This window comes from Falco cherrug, chromosome 7 (assembly GCF_023634085.1).
Source record: "Falco cherrug isolate bFalChe1 chromosome 7, bFalChe1.pri, whole genome shotgun sequence".
NCBI classification, from domain to species: domain Eukaryota; kingdom Metazoa; phylum Chordata; class Aves; order Falconiformes; family Falconidae; genus Falco; species Falco cherrug.
The window spans coordinates 48,437,019-48,453,073 of NC_073703.1; the positions used below are offsets into that span (position 1 = coordinate 48,437,019).

Consider the following 16,055-nt stretch of genomic DNA (forward strand, 5'->3'; position numbering starts at 1 on the left):
TAATGTTTATACCAAGCCAAGGACTCTTCAGTTTCTTAGGCCCTTCCAGAGAGAAGACTGGAGGGACACAAAAGACTGGGAGGGGATGCAGCCAGGACAGCTGACCCAAACCAGCCAAAGGGATATTCCATACCATAGAACATCATGCTGAGTATGTATACTGGAGGGAGTTGGCCAGGTCTTTGTGATCACTGCTCAGGGACTGGCTGGTAGCGAGCAATCGTGTGTGTTAAAACACACGTGGGTGCATCACCTGTTGTGTTTTGGGCTTTTTTTCCTTTTGGATTATATTCCTCTCTCCCTCTCTCCTTTTCATTACAATTGTTGTTGTTATTTTTATTGTATTTCATTTTATATCAATTATTAAATTGTTGTTATCTCAACCCTCAAGTTTTACCTTTTTCCTGATTCTCCTCCTCATCTCACCTGGGGAGGCAGGGGGAGCAAGCAAGCAGCTGTGTGGTTCTTAGTTGCCAGCTGGGGTTAAACCACAACAAACTCTCTCTTAGCACTCACGTTACTTTGTGGAGAAACTTTTGTAATCAAAATAATTTCAGTACAAAATAAAAGTGCAGAAAAATGTAGAAACGTTGCTAACAAGAAGTGTTCTGCAATTCTGAAAAAATCTTGAAAGAAAATAACTACTCACCAGGACACAGTATAATAAATATTCCTTATAATTTATTATCTCATTACCTCTTAGAGTGAGGAAATGAGTAATTTGTAGAATTTGGGAAATTTGGGAATTTTCTAGCAATAGAACTGAAGAAGAACATCTTTTTTAGAGGAGAAACAGTTCTTTAAACAATGCCCATACACTTGCATCCAAAGACCGACAACGATAGTGAATATGAAGGCATGGGTGGGGGAACCTACCACAGCATGTCTTTTCACCTGTGTCTATATCTTCCAAATCTAAGTACTTGTCCACCTGCCATAAAAAACACAATTTAGAAAACAGATTAAAACGTATTAATTCCATTCCTTATAATAAAATCCAGAGAAACACAAAAAAGCACTGTCTGCTTCACCTTTACCATTGTCTCCTGCATTTTTCCAAGAAATCATATGAATTTTCTTTGAAATGTGTAACTCAAAGGAAAATCTTTTACATATAAGCAAAGAATTGCTGTGAAAATTGCTGCATATCAACTACAGTGATGGAAAAGAAGCTCAAGGTATATGGCAACTTTTTCAGGAACTTGGTGGCAAAATGGAGAAGTAAAATATTCTCATAGAAGAAGTTAAATGATAAGCTACTCCGCAGTTTTGCAAGCTCACTGCATATGGCACAGACACAATAAATGCTGTGGGCTATGCAGAGCCTGATCCTTCTGTTTTGATACTAATGGTAAACTGAATGGGAAATAAAAAAGCCAAGAATTATTAAAATTTTGGTACTTCATCTGGGATGCTGCACTACTGTTTTTTCAGGATAATACCCCTTGAAAATGGTCTAAACTATCTAAAACACACCACAAGGAAAGACATTTCTTGTTTCACGTAGCCCTCTGAATAGGTGAATAGGGTGAGAGTAAAAGGCCTTTTCCAGCCTATGTGCAAAGAGTGTTACCATGGAGGATTTACTATATGCACTAGGTAGTACTCTGTGTTTCCACAAAGTTATTAGAGATACACTTAGATGATTTTTCCAACATGATTTGACCCCGTTCTCATCAACACTTACATAACCCTTACACTTTAAAAGTACATACTCATTAACATTTGGAAAAAATTTGGATGGTGATGCTCTCATGTTTCTTTCCCACAGATGGGAAACAAATACATCAACAAATTGCAAGTACTCTGTAAATGAATAAAGCAAAAATCAGTCATGTTCCACTCACAATGCCCACTCTGAAGAAAATCAAACGAAACCTCACCTTCGCTCTTTCAGACAGACTGAGATTATTTCCATCATAGCCACCAGCTTTTGCGCTCTCATTCACCACTGTCTGTAGATATATAGGCAGAAATACTTATATGCATGAAATAGAACCAAAATCACAATCAAAGCTCCTACTGATTTACACATACAGATCCTTTACAGTGTATTAATTTTTTTTAAAAAAGTGAATGCAATGCTCCTGAAAACAGAATGTATCCAGGTAATCATCTGAAATCCTACACAGAACCAGACTGAACCAACTGGAACAACAGTAGCAAATAATCATAACATGTCTAAAAAGCAGCATTCAGAACAGAAGCATTGTTTTTGATAGCAGTTTTTTCCCTCTTTCCTCAGGGCAGGTTTAAGGTTATAGTGGCCAACTTACTGCATTACAGCCTCCTCCTGCTACTACACTAGCCATTTCTCTGATGCATTCTACTATTACAGTATTTGTTTCTTAAACTGCTAACGTGACAAAACAGTGCAGCTATGCTTGAAACATTTTTTTCTGTAGCAACAAAGACAAGTATTAAAATGTTCCATTAAACAAACGATAATGTAAATTGCACATTGCTTTACGGGGCAGAAAGCCAATTCAAAGTGGCTAAAGTAAGAGGCCCAAAGGCAACCTACCCCAATGAGGCAACCATATTCTTCATGAGAAAAACGGCAAAAAGATTCTTGTCATTATTATTACACAATTGACAGAATGTGATTGTTTTAAAAGCCTTGCTTGATTCCACTTCAAAGGCACGTGGTAGCAGGGAGGAAAATGACAACTTGTGCTCTTTGGCTGAGGCCCGGCAGGCCCGCCATTTGAAGGCACTTCAGTTTGCTGCTCTGTGCATTACACAAAATGACCTGCTACTTCTTTTTTAATAAGAAGTTTAATGAAGGGAATTTTTGAGTACAGGCTAGACCACAGCTTTGCTATCTGTTATTCAGGCAGGAGGGTGGAAGTTCTTAACACATGGATTCAGATTTCCATCTCGCTCTCTCCACATGATGTCTGTTGTTTTCCTGTCCCAATACATTAAATCCCTAATCTCCTCTGTTTCAGAAGATTAAAAATCCCTCCAGCCTTCCTACTGTTTACTTTAAATAGCTGAACCAATCTAGCTTCAGTAACACGGAACTCAGTACTTGCTAAAATCCCCAGGAAACAAAATAAACATGTGCATACTGGCTTTATTCTCTCAAGATTTTTTCCCTTTTGCCAACCTCTGCTGTTGACTGCAGTTTTTAGTGAAAGCATTACAAAGGTCTTTCCTTGCAAGGCACCTTACTTATCGGTCAGATTATGGCAGGTCTTCAGTAGAGTAAATGCTACTGCCAAACGTGATCCCTGCAGTTGCCTCTGTAAGCATTACACACTTAGGTAGTATTTTAAATATTTGCCTTGGATGGGATAAATACCACTAGCCTCTAACATTTGGACAGTGTATTGCCCAATATTTTCATCTGTTTAAATGTGGTGCTTGTCCACATGGACAAATGTTAACTCATTACCCCATTCTCATTTTGCATCTGTGGTGGAAGAGACACACAAATGTCTTTGCTCCTTTCAGGTGGGCCATCTTGTTTATTTCCATTTGATAATTCAGGAGTAGAAAAAGTATTTCTTAAGGAGTCCACTTTACTTCCTTGAATTGTCTTCCCCTCTTCCTCTGCAAGGAGATCAGATAACATAATGCACTATCCAAGAAAAAGAAAACCGCAAAATTCATTAGATCTAATATTGACTTATTTTACACATTCACTTTTCCTCTCATGCTCAGCATTTCCATGTACTCCATAGAAATACATGAATATACATAGACATACATGAATAATACATCATGTACTGCAATCTTTATCATAAAACTGAATATGCAGTTTGAACTTTAAGTGCACCTATTCCTCAATACTGAAGAATTAATTGTCTCAAAAGCCTATGCAATATACAGAAAATTTGATAAAATAACCTGAGAGGTGAAAATACCCCAATAAAGCAAGACAGTAAGTGAGATTACACCTTAGTTTTTATTTTAAAACTGTTTAAATGCTCTCTGAATTCTGCACAAAATGGCACATTTGTGCCCATGCCTTCATCTGGCACTGAAAACATCTGCACATATGAAGAGAGTCTCTTCTTTGTGACACACTATAAACCCATAGCAACTGCATGCACTCAGCTGAGCTATTTTAGATGTACAGTTTTAGAATTAAAACAACAAAAAAAACCCATTCCCTAACACACTAACACACGCTCCCAACACTTGCATGTCTAGTTTTAAAAGTTCAGCAACTATGCTTATGCGGGATCTGTGCTCACAAAATCACTTGCTATCTTAAGCACTTCAAGTGCACATATTCCTTCACATACCTATCCGATGCTGTGCCTTCTTATCAAGCACAAGGAAGGACTCTGATTTTGATCATAGTACAGCAACAATCTGGTCCAAAAATGAAGTAGTTCTTGTATTTTCTACCTCAGTATCTTGGTATCACCCTGTTTATACTATCAGCCCAAACATGTGCCCCATGTGTGAACCTCACAACCATTAGAGCAAATGTCCATGTTGTCTAGTATAGAAGTAAGCCTTGGTAGTTCTTGTCAGAACCGGTATTGATACTGTGGCTGGGAATCTGCCCAGGGCCAGCACCCACAAAGCTCTTGGATCTCCAAGGGCATCACAGTCAGAATCTCCACCAGTCCAGGACTACGTGATGAGATGCGCTGACAGGTCCTATAACCTAGCCCCTGTATCTTTAGTTAATAAAACTCATTTGAGCTAATTTCTTTAGGTACTGCTGCTTTCAGTGTTTAACAACTACAGTATGCTCTTGACTTAGCTTATTACCAATTTGATTTCCTCCCTATATCAGCAATCTGACTGGGTGAGAAAATTTTGTGAGTAAATAAATTTTTATTGGGATCAGACTAATAAACAGAAGTATGCCAGTGATATTTAATTGCCAGAATTTTAGGTCCTGAGATTAAAAATTAAATACAAATGCTCAAGAAGGGTTGTTCTCTTAGGGGGTTCCTTTGCTCTTGAAAGACGGATTGGAAAAATATTTTGCCAGTGGATTGACAGAAGATTGGAATAACTTCTCTCATGTTTATTTTATACATCAGACATGGCCAATTGTGCCCTCACTGAAAACAGGGAAGTATTCAGAAACAGAACTGAATCTTTCAACGATAGCTTGTGACATCTTTCAGACCTTTAACAACTCCTCAGACAACAAGAGCAAAGTTAAGACAACTGTTAGTGCTTCTGACTGTCCTACCAGCCAGGTCCATGGAGCACAGAGCAGCCAGAAGAATTAGGGTACAGCTAGGTGATCATCAAATGAAATCTCAACAGTACAAACTGGATCTAGGAGCTGATAACAGAACAGGACAATATGTGCACGGAAGTATGGATTTTTGACCCATGTTGAATAGGTTTTTTCCTATAACACAGCAAAAAATAGGCAAATCACAGCCAAAATAAAAATCCAGGACTTCTTATTTTAAAAGTCCCATTATCAAATATGGAGCAGCTATAGGATAATCAATTCAAATGAACTTCACATCACATGTTCTTCATGAAAAATAAATGCTCATTTAACAGAATTTCTTGAGTTTAGTTTGAAAAATCTGCTTTGTGACAATAAGAAAAGCTGTCATGCATTTCTAAAGCATAATTATACGTTACAAGCATTGAAGTAATTCTTGTGGAGAGTTTTAATGATGCCCTTGGGGTTACTACATTGAGCCATCCACCGAAGAGTTATTAATCCCCAGGGACAGTTCTGTGCTGCAGTTACTATGACACATAGAAAGGGCTGGCAGTCTGGACATAACCTGAAGTCCACACTCATAAGAGTCAAGGATCATAGAAAGTAAATTGCACCAAAACAGACCGATATAGCAAACATTTTAATGCTCAGACCACAGATGGATCCTCTGAATAATTCCTAAATCCCAGGCCTCTTGATACATGTGTCTTCTCCCTGCTTTTTTAGCAAATACTTTCCTAAAGCAACATTTGGAAACAGAAGTACATATGGGCAATCTCTTCTTCCTACACACTTTTTCAAGCCATGGAAATGAAGCACTACTGCACAAGAAACCCCCTTTTAAATTCTTGACAGGCAAAACTGTCACCTACTATCTGAAGATATTCTTACTGTCACCGTACTTTTTAGGAAGAACTAGATGACTAGCTCAAAAAGCTTCAATCTTTTGTTACTGCAGTGGTAAAACAGGATGGACTTCCTGTTGTATACTAAGAATTTACAAGTTTTATGCTAAAGACTGACAAGTCATGAAGGATATTAATGTATTTTAGGGTATGTGCGTATTAGGAAATTATTCAGCCAAACATGTACAGACCTATAGAGTAACAACAGGGATTCAGGGCCCAGTATCCTCCCTGTGCACATCAGAAGCCTTTTGAGAACGGAGAAAAAGCTTCTGGAAGTCATACATTTTTCTCAGCCTGATCAACAGAGAGACAAAAGGTATCATGAACTGGAATGATCAGCAACATAATCCATACAGCTGATAGGCTCTGAATAAACATGATATTCGTGAGCAAGCCCATGCCTATCTTGGATACCACTGTGGTCATTCTTCTGGGATGCATACCAGATCATTCTTCTCCAAAATACAGGTTCTGAATTCTCCAAACAAAACAATATCACTTTTAGCATCAAAAGACCTATGACACCTAGTTAGGCAGTTACAATTAAACAGTACATACAAACTATACTGTACCTATTTTATTAGGTTATTTATTTTCTGGACAGCTGAGCTGTTGTCACAGTTAAAAAGCTAGATAGATTAAATGAGCTAATAAGAAATCAAGTGCATTCGTAGTATTTATGTGTCATTCACCAAGCCCAGTCTACAGCAAGAAGCACTATCCCATCTCCTAAGAGATCAGTCATAAATTCTGTCAGAAATTTTTTCCTGGTTAAGACCATTGCAGAGTTACTGGTTATAGAATCCTAAACATTACACTTGATGAAACATTCACAACTGCAATGTGATACTATATTCATGACAAGTGAAAAATTCAGAAGGAAAAGAAAAAAGTCTAAGCAACCTAAAGCAGCCGTGAAATGCATGCTGCAGACAGAGTTATCAGCTATGCAACCAGGTGCATAATGAGGCTATGCCACATAATTGGAGGGAGGGAGGTGAATCAAACATTACATTTCTTGCTTCAAGCACAGTCCCTCAAGGCCAGTAAAATACACCTTCAGATGTCCAAAATAACTACTGACACCTATAGTTTCTCAATGCATGCATCACATAACTGGCTCTCTTGAAGCAGTAGCAGTCATGATCTTAAAAAATATTAAAAACAACACACATAAATTGTTCTAAATTTAAAGAAACTACAATCTGCAGAGAAAAATCACAGCTGTATTCCTTTGACAGTGTTCTGAATTTCAACCATTTATGTCCTTGCTTTTGAAAGAGATGAGGAAGGAGGAAGGCTCACATTCAAGCCAGCAAGACTGCAAAAAACGGAACTCTTCTTTCCTGGGATGACAGATGATCATCTGCCACATACTGTTTTAGGTAGTCCTGTGAGGAGCAGGGAGTTGGACTCGATGACCCTTATGGGTTCCTTCCAACTCAAGCTACTACATGCTTCTAAGAGGATAGCTCTGCCTTCCCCCTGACTAAGTGATAATTGACTCATTATTCACAGTCACGGTTCTCAACCTGCCAAGACCCAGACGTACAACACTGGCCATTACAATATGTGACCAAAGTCCAAAATAAGGGGTACAAACACAACAAAAAGTAGCAGAAGAAGAAGGCTGAAATGATGGAAAGATTCACATATTCACTCTGCAGACAGTTTTTCAGTCTTACTTTTTAGAAATTCCACTGTCTGTACCTTAACAATGAAATAACAAGCCAGCTTAGGTCTCTAGAGAAGTAAATCTGAGTCTCTCAAGAGTAGTATCTATCATAATTGTGTGTCACTGAAAAGTATGTTGCAGACTTCAGAAACATATTTCTATCAGAAAGTATATCCACCTTGATAATTTATTTTTTTTTTCTCTCTCTCACTATCTATTGCTTAAAATTATCTTTGTCTTCCAGTTTGGAAGGGAATCTTTTGGAAATGTCCACCGATCACCCTGTATATTTCAAAGAATAATGGAATCACTTATCACAAAGCCAGAGAGGAGAGCTACCAGGATTATCAGGAAAAACTTCCTGTCAGAGAAATCTGTTAAAATGAAATAGTAGCCCCAGAAGAATGACAAAAGTCTCATGGTGTGAAACATTTCAAAGTCAGACCAGACACAGCAATCAGTAACATACTGTAGAAAACCTGGCGTGGGATAATACACTGGACAAAACAATACCAACTACCAGGTATTTCCCACCTTTTTTCAACTGAATGAATTCATTCCAAAAACAAAAATGAGAAAGGGGCCCCTTTAACTATTAAAAAAACCCAAAAAAACAACAAAAGAAAAAACACAGCAAAGCTGCTATTATAAGTTCCAATGTACTTCTTCGTCCTCAGAACGCTGGACTGAGGGCCAGCAGAAGGCCTGTGAATCCCTTAAATCACTTCCAAGTTATGTTTTGATGGAAAACCTGGGATTCCAATAATACAGTGACTTTGTGCAGGACTCTTGAACAGGAAGTAATTTTACTCATAGTAGCACAATAACCGCCTTGTACAGAGGTCATGAGTACAAATTTCATGTTCATTCACTATCTCCATTCTTCAAACACATCATCACAACAGCCACACTTTAAAACAAGACCAAACCCTGTCACTGAAATGTTTCCATAAAATATCAGTAACAGACTGTAGAGTACCTGTATTTACTTATTTGCAAACATGTAAACCATTGTATGGTGCTGAGTTCATTTACCCTAAATGCCAAGCTGTAACAGGGGAAAAAAAATTTCAAGGCCAAAAAGCAAATCTGTTGAGAAGGCAATTTTTAAAGCCTTCATTTCTTTTTGATAATTCAATCAAACCAGCTCCCAGATTTTCTGCAGTAACCCCAATCAAAACTTGCAGTCTCCTTCTGCTTGTATATTGCCCAGCTGAGAACAGAACGTAGTGTTTTAAAGTTACTTAGCCTAGAAAACCTTCTCTGATTAACATTCTCAAGCTATCTTCCTGCTTCCATGTGTTTAAATGAATAAATCTCTGTAAATCAATGCAGTTTGTCCACCTTTTCATGACAAAAAGCCCAAGTATCCCATACAGCCATAGCTGGGGGATTTCAGTGTCAGGGTCCTATACGCCTGTCTGTAAGTAAGAGCAATCCAGGCACAATTCAGGCCCCTAAACTTCATCATGCTGTTTTAAGAGTCTTAGGGCATCCTGCCTAGCCTCCTGTTGCCACCCAAAAAGGCAGTGGATGTTCTACATATACTATACCATACCTGCCAACCCCCAGCATCTGAATTGCCTGCCCCCTAGATATCTGAATTCCTAGAGTCCCATTCTAATCTTACTCAATAAAAACCCTCACTAATTTCAACAACGCTGAACTCACAGTAGCACCAAGCAAACAGAACTCTTCTGTCCAATTAACAATCTATACTGTAGGACAAGGCCTCAAGGACAAGAGTCCAAGTACTTATAGCCTGATGAATAGAGACTTGTTAGAACTTGTAGGGCACAAGCCCTGGGAGCAAAGGAACAAGCTAACAGCAGACCCCTGAGCCATCACAGTTGAGGAGGCAACCAGACGGACAGAGAAACAAGTAGCCAGATAAGGGAACGGATGGCGCCAATATGTAATTAAGAAAGCCGCGTAGAAAGAAACTCCCTAACCTTGGAATAAAAATTATTGCTAGGTCAAGATAAACTATTAAGTACCTATTGTTCTAACGGTGTGCCTTAAATATTAACCAATCAGTGTTTTTTACGCTTAAGATTTAGCCAATCAGTGTGTAATATGTAGAAGGTAGAAACATATATAATTGTAAGAAAATCACTAATAAATGGACATCTTGCTTGCATCAAGCTGCGTCCCGTCTCTTCATTCGCCGCACTATGCAGCAGAGAAAATAACAACTTATCTGCCTAAGTGTGCAAATTAATATTTTTAACACCTCTTGAAAGTCCAATATGTCAAAAATTGTGGTCTTCTCTTTCTATACTTCACCTCCAATTAACAAGGGCATTCTTGCTGCTGAATCCTCTTTTCAATGTAACTCACTCATGCCTACGGAATTCGTTGCTCTTTTCACCAGAACAGAGATTCAGCAGGTGCAGCCTTTTCCCCTACCGTCTTTGATCTTACCCCAATTAAATTACAAATAATCAGCAAAAAGTAGTTTACCTTTTTTTTTTCCTTCAAAAAAGGTCAACTTTTACTATAAACGGTAGTATGGGTTTGATTCTTTTCTCAGTAATGCCAATTTCCTAAGCAAATTTCACCATACCATGTCCTCAGCTAAGATAAATACATTATTCCATGGACTGGGACAAGTAACTTCAGTGGGACTATCTGATTTAAAAGTGTAAATTCTTAAGTACCTATTACTGCTTCTGACTGACATTTTTTGATACTCCCCTTACTGTAGCATGTTTGAAAACCAGACAGGAAAGGACCTTTTCTTGTATATGCTCCTTCTGGGGAAAGACAAATGACTGCTACTCTCAAGTATGTTTCAGTCAATCTCACATACCTGCTTTAGCTTAATGTACAGCAATACTTCTCCAAAACTAACTCACCTCTTAATTTTCAAAAGTTTAACTGTTCTTTACCGTATCAGTATCTCACCCTTTTTCCTTTAATGGAACCTATATATTCTGGTTTTATGTGGCATTTATCTGTATCTCTGTTGTGCTTTACATAGTGTCAGTGTTAGAAAAGGGGTAATATTTCCTGTTTATATCACATTCACCCCAGCTAATCATTAAAAAAAAATTATTACTCTTCCACAGTTCAACAGTGCTGTTGTTGGATACCTTTCCCATTTGAGTACTATAATGCAGTCAGTTAAATAACAAGGTAAATGTACACTTGACCATTTCAGCAGCCTGCATGAGCAAAATCCTGCTTCTTCCAACAGATGATGATGAAAAATTACCTTTAAAAAATGACATGACAGAAATCTTAGAGCAGATCCTCAGCTGATATTAACCAGCACAGTCCTGTTATGAGAGCTACACCTCGTAATATCTACCAGCACTCAAGTGATATCTATCACTACCAAGCAATGCCACCATCCTAGATCGGATTTCTAATTCCAACAATAGTGGTTTTGCAGTGGGGGCAAAAAACAGCTTCATAAAGGCACAGGCTGTACAACTGATAGCATTTTGCAATTATAATTTGAGAGCGTATCAGGATATAAAAGCTGGGAGACTTCTTCCAGAAGTTGATAAAGGTAGGCCTGCTTCTTATGGCTTCAGAAAATCTACACTGTCCTTTGCAGGATGTAAAAAGTGTTACATCTCAGAAGTTGTGTTTGAGGGATAGTTCAGGGAGAGCTTTAAATTAGACAGTAACTAATGGGAGAATATTAGTTCAGTCTACAGGAACTACACACTTCTTCGTAAGTCTTGGCTACATGAAGCCATACTTTGAACCTTAGCTAAAAGAAAGAGAATGTATTTGAGCTTATTACTTAAATAAGCACTGTGTTTTTAACACTTGGGTTTATTTTCTTTTTTACAGTCAAAGCAACCACAAATGTGCTTAAGTTCACCCTCAGTACAAGGAAACTACATTAAATACACATGTTGGTAGCACTTTTAAAAGAGCAAGTGATATACTAATAAAGCAGGACAGAATTGATTTTGGAAACCTCCTGTGTATGCATTCTAGAAGAATCCAGAGCTAGGCACGTAACTAAATAAGCACTGTAAGAAAAAAGTGAATTGTACATAACTAAAAGCATCTGGCGCCTCCATACAAAGTATTCCTTTCCTAACAAATAATATTATTAAAAGATTACAGTAGGTGGGACCAAATGAATAAAATGTCAGAGAGCCCAAGAGTTCTAAAAATGCTTAATTTTGGATATTATAGATAAGACATTAAAGCATCTTCAAAAGGCCTGATTTTTCTTTTAAAGGCAAATACCTACTGTCTTGAAATTAGGCATGTATATGTGATTTTATAAGGGACACTGAAAGCACATAATTCTACAAAGAGTTCAGCACTAAACTGGAAGTGAGGTCAATTGATTTCTGTTTCTGATTGTCCTGTTGAGCTACGATATGATTCTGATCTCTGACATTATTTGCTTTGTGTCATTTCCACATCAGGAAAGGAGGCCTTCCTCACTGCAATGACATGAAACAGCCAACAGCTGCATTTAGCACACTTCAATACCTTTCAAGGCAAGGTGAGGAGCTAAAGCAAGAGATCATTCTGTGTAACCGCTTTTTACAGTACTACAGAGTTCAACCATAGCCAATACAGATTCCACCTATAGTGGTGTATCAATGCATCAACAGCAAGATTACTAATACTCCCCTTTTCTACGTTCTAGAAAATAGAAGTTATGCAACAGAATGAAAATACTTTTGTTTTTCCATCTGAAACAATCTTTAGAAATTGTTTGGTAATAAAGGTATCACAGAAAAGAACAAAAAATTGCTACCAGGGAAGCACTATTGTTCAAGGGCTGTCAAAGTTTCCACAAGTCCAGATGCCTCTGTCCTTATCTGGTGCTGCCAATGAGCTACTATGCAATCAAACACGAGTCATTTCCCTTCTTCATGCCTATTTTTTTTCTGTCTATAAAATGTAGATGTAATACTTTGCATAGCAAATACAACTGGGATCTAAGAACAACAAATATCCATAAAATAGATCAGCTATTATTATTTCAAAAATAATCTATGATGTTTGCGTCCCTATGTCTGGGTTTTTTCCACATTTAGGGGCTCTGTATGATATTTGATTTTATACTATATTGAATGGAGGTTACATAGAGATAGCTAGTGAATTTATGATCAATAGAAAATTGCAAATTTTTTCTCCTATCCCATTCTTTCCAATGATCCAGCACAACACATCAATAAAAAGCTCTGAATTGACGCTGTTTCCCTATTTCATGCCCTGTTTAAGTTCCCTGGGGATGACAGATTAATTTAATTAGTTTTATTGAACTGTCTAGTTGCTTTTATTGGCAAATCCACTCATAGGAAGAAGGCTGCAAATTTCTCTTGGGGTTAGCATTGTCCTACTGGTCCATTTTTAAAATTAAAGTGAATTTACTGTCATTTCTTATATAGTTTTCTGCTATGCTTTCTGCTGTTAAGACTCACATTTGTAAAGTTCCTCCACTGACATTTATATAGGAAGTTTAAGGTGGTTGTTTTTCCTAAATGTGGTTAACAAAAAAAAAGAAGCAGACAACTACCGTCAAACGAACCATGAACCAAATACATCACTCAGCTTTCACTGGGGAATTAAATTAATCTGATCACAACACAGAATAGGACATGCCACCTGGAAGCAGAGAAGTGGTCAGCCACTTCCAACTTCCTCCGCTTGACAGCTTGCTCGGCACAGAAGCATCAAAACAACAGCACTGAGGCTATGAAGTATATACCCAAGGTTGAATTTGCTTCGAGATTGGTCTGATCAAAGCGCTCAGACTTCAGTGTACTGCCAGGCTGTGTGAGGTATATGAAACACAGCAAAACTAACAGCAGGAATGGACTGAATTTAATCCCAGTAGTCAAATGCCCAGGGCCATAGCAAAAATATGAACCTAAACTTTGGTTTGGCATTTTTCTATGCAGCTGACTGATACAGGATCCCATACTTTTAGAAGTGGGAGAGGAGTAATGTAAAACCTAGATTAAAAATTTGAAGCTTGGACCATTTTTTTTTCTGTATTTTTTTTAGCAGGTCAAAGGAGAAACTTTATGCTCCACCGAATTTCCCAGTCCACCTCTGAGTTTAGAAAAATCAGCAGATGCTGCCTTCTAAGTTTGGACATCATAGTTCTCTCCACCAGATTTCAAACACTCTTTTCTAAGATTTGAAAGACCTCTTGCCCTGTGTGGCAATTTTTTAAAAAGTGGGGATTGGGTCTATTCCCATGAGATTTTGTCCAAAGTTGTTCTAGGAAGTGTTTAGTTCTGAAGAGATGACTCATTGACCAGATCCACAGAAATCTGTGTCATCAACTCCTTTGCAAATCAAACTCTTCTGCGGCATCTTCAACTGCACAGTCAAGAAATTCTTAAGATTTTTCTCTGGACTTAGAAAGCATCCTGGAGCTGTCCAATCTCAAAGCAAATGCCAGTTAGCTGTTTTATTATCAGACTGGCTTTTATATTTACAAGCTAAACATGTAACTTGGCATAAGCATAAGAGGGTTCAGTGATTCTAAGAGCAGCACAAACTAATGTATTAAAATAAATGACTAATACAATTATTTCTCTTACCACTATTTTTGCTTTGGATTTGCACAAGAGGTTGTCATTTTTTACCAGGTGCTGAAAACTTCTGCACAGCTTTACAACAAGCATAAAAAAATTCACCTTTCTGCACCTGTGCTCTAATTACAAAATCATATTCCCATCGGTTCACCAGTCTTTTCACCTATCTATTTGTCTTGTTAATATTATCCTTTTGACAAAAAATACACTTTGGATGTTCTAAGTAGGAAAAGTAAGAGACTTACTAGAATCTCAAACCACCCCTCAAGTGTCCATCCATTACAGGATTGATAAAAAGGGTTAAAAAAAAAAAATCCAATTATGGAGGGAGTGCTCCCACAGTTTTTAAATATTACCTATTTTAAATACATAGGTCATGTTCTGTTGGAGTATATATGTGGCAAATGCTGAGCTCAGAGTTTTAAAATGACATTTAAATATGTTTATCCATGTCCCACCAGCTCTGGTAAAAGGGAGGTAAAAGCCTTACTATAATCTATGAACTCTCATTCTGTCCCTCATTCAGACACAAAAAGACAACAGTATAAAACTGTGATTTTCTTGTTTAGAATACTAGCAATTTTTAAAAAGCCATTGAAAGTCAGGAATGCAAAAATTCATTAAAACTGTTTCCCATATTTACAAGAATGGAACTGTTCTGTCAGCAGAAGACCCTAATGTGCTCACAGGAGGTTACTCCACGCTGACATTTATAGCCTCAAAGAGTTCTTTTTAGGTAGGCCAGAACAGTCAAGGATGCTTGGGTCTTTGTACTCAAGGTATACTCTTTTTAGTTTCACTGTGGGAAATGTAACTAACGGATAAAAATTCAACATTAGTTAAGAAATTAGTTTCTTATGAGATGCTTTCAAGAATAATGTAGAAACTCCTGGTGAAAAAATCCTTGCAATCCCAACTACAAAGCTAGTATACATTCATGCAAAAGTGAAAATCACCTTATATATATATCGTACCCTGTGAAATCAGTGGGATCCAATTACTTCTATGTGTGTCTTCTGTTTCTGATGTTATGACAGCCCAAATCTAGCAGATGGTGATGTTTTTCAAGGAATTTTTAAAGCCTCCTATATACACACACAACTGTCTGGGCTTGGTTATTAAGCAGGACTGCAAATTCTGACATTAATTCTCACTGTACAAAGATTTAGTGTATGGATCACCACCATTGTCAGGCCAAATTCGGAAATGTAATCTGAAAATTGTCAGATTTTGCTTGACAGTAACCACAAATACATCCCCACAGTAAACATCTGAACTCATACATAAAAGTGAAAATTTCTGAAGCCTATCTTACTAGCAATCTTACTAAGCTATCACAGTTGCTTTTAAAAAAAAATAATAAAGTTTTAATTAAAACTAAAAATTTGAAGCCAAATGACATTTTTTCAAATGCAAAATTAAGAAACTAAGAATGTGATATTTTAAAAAGTATTTTGCACTGTTCTGATCGTAACATGCCTTGTGCTTTACACGGAATTTTTGCAGCTCACTAGCTTAGAATGCAAACCAGCACCTCTGGGTATTTTTAAAGGAAAATGAAGGTGGGATGAAAACAAGCTGAGCAGTTTTGTTTATATCAGCATAGGAAACAGCATTTCTAAGAATTTGATTCAGCTAAAGCTCTACATTTTATACAGTTTTAGTGGCAGATGCTATAGTGACAATGAAAGTCACTGAAGTACACGCTGAGGCTTTTTGCAAGTATCATCATGATATGCTGCGTGCTTCTAAGATAGGAGCTATCCCCAGTGTATCAA

The 16,055-nt window shown here is 37.5% G+C and overlaps 1 protein-coding gene across 15 annotated transcripts in view; it reads right to left on the reverse strand.

The window, feature by feature from the left end:
• IFTAP (intraflagellar transport associated protein) overlaps nucleotides 1-16,055 on the reverse strand; it is a 43,656-nt gene that overhangs the window by 13,431 nt on the left and 14,170 nt on the right. For 14 of the 15 annotated variants that reach the window (XM_055715688.1, XM_055715690.1, XM_027807989.2 and 11 more), the window contains 3 exons: nucleotides 3,401-3,558; nucleotides 1,884-1,955; nucleotides 877-931 (listed from right to left, as the gene is read on the reverse strand). In XM_055715688.1, the coding sequence (XP_055571663.1) occupies nucleotides 877-931; nucleotides 1,884-1,955; nucleotides 3,401-3,558 (285 nt within the window). Of the gene's footprint in view, nucleotides 1-876; nucleotides 932-1,883; nucleotides 1,956-3,400; nucleotides 3,587-16,055 lie in introns of all 15 variants that reach the window. The other variant, XM_027807997.2, reaches the window with a different exon arrangement.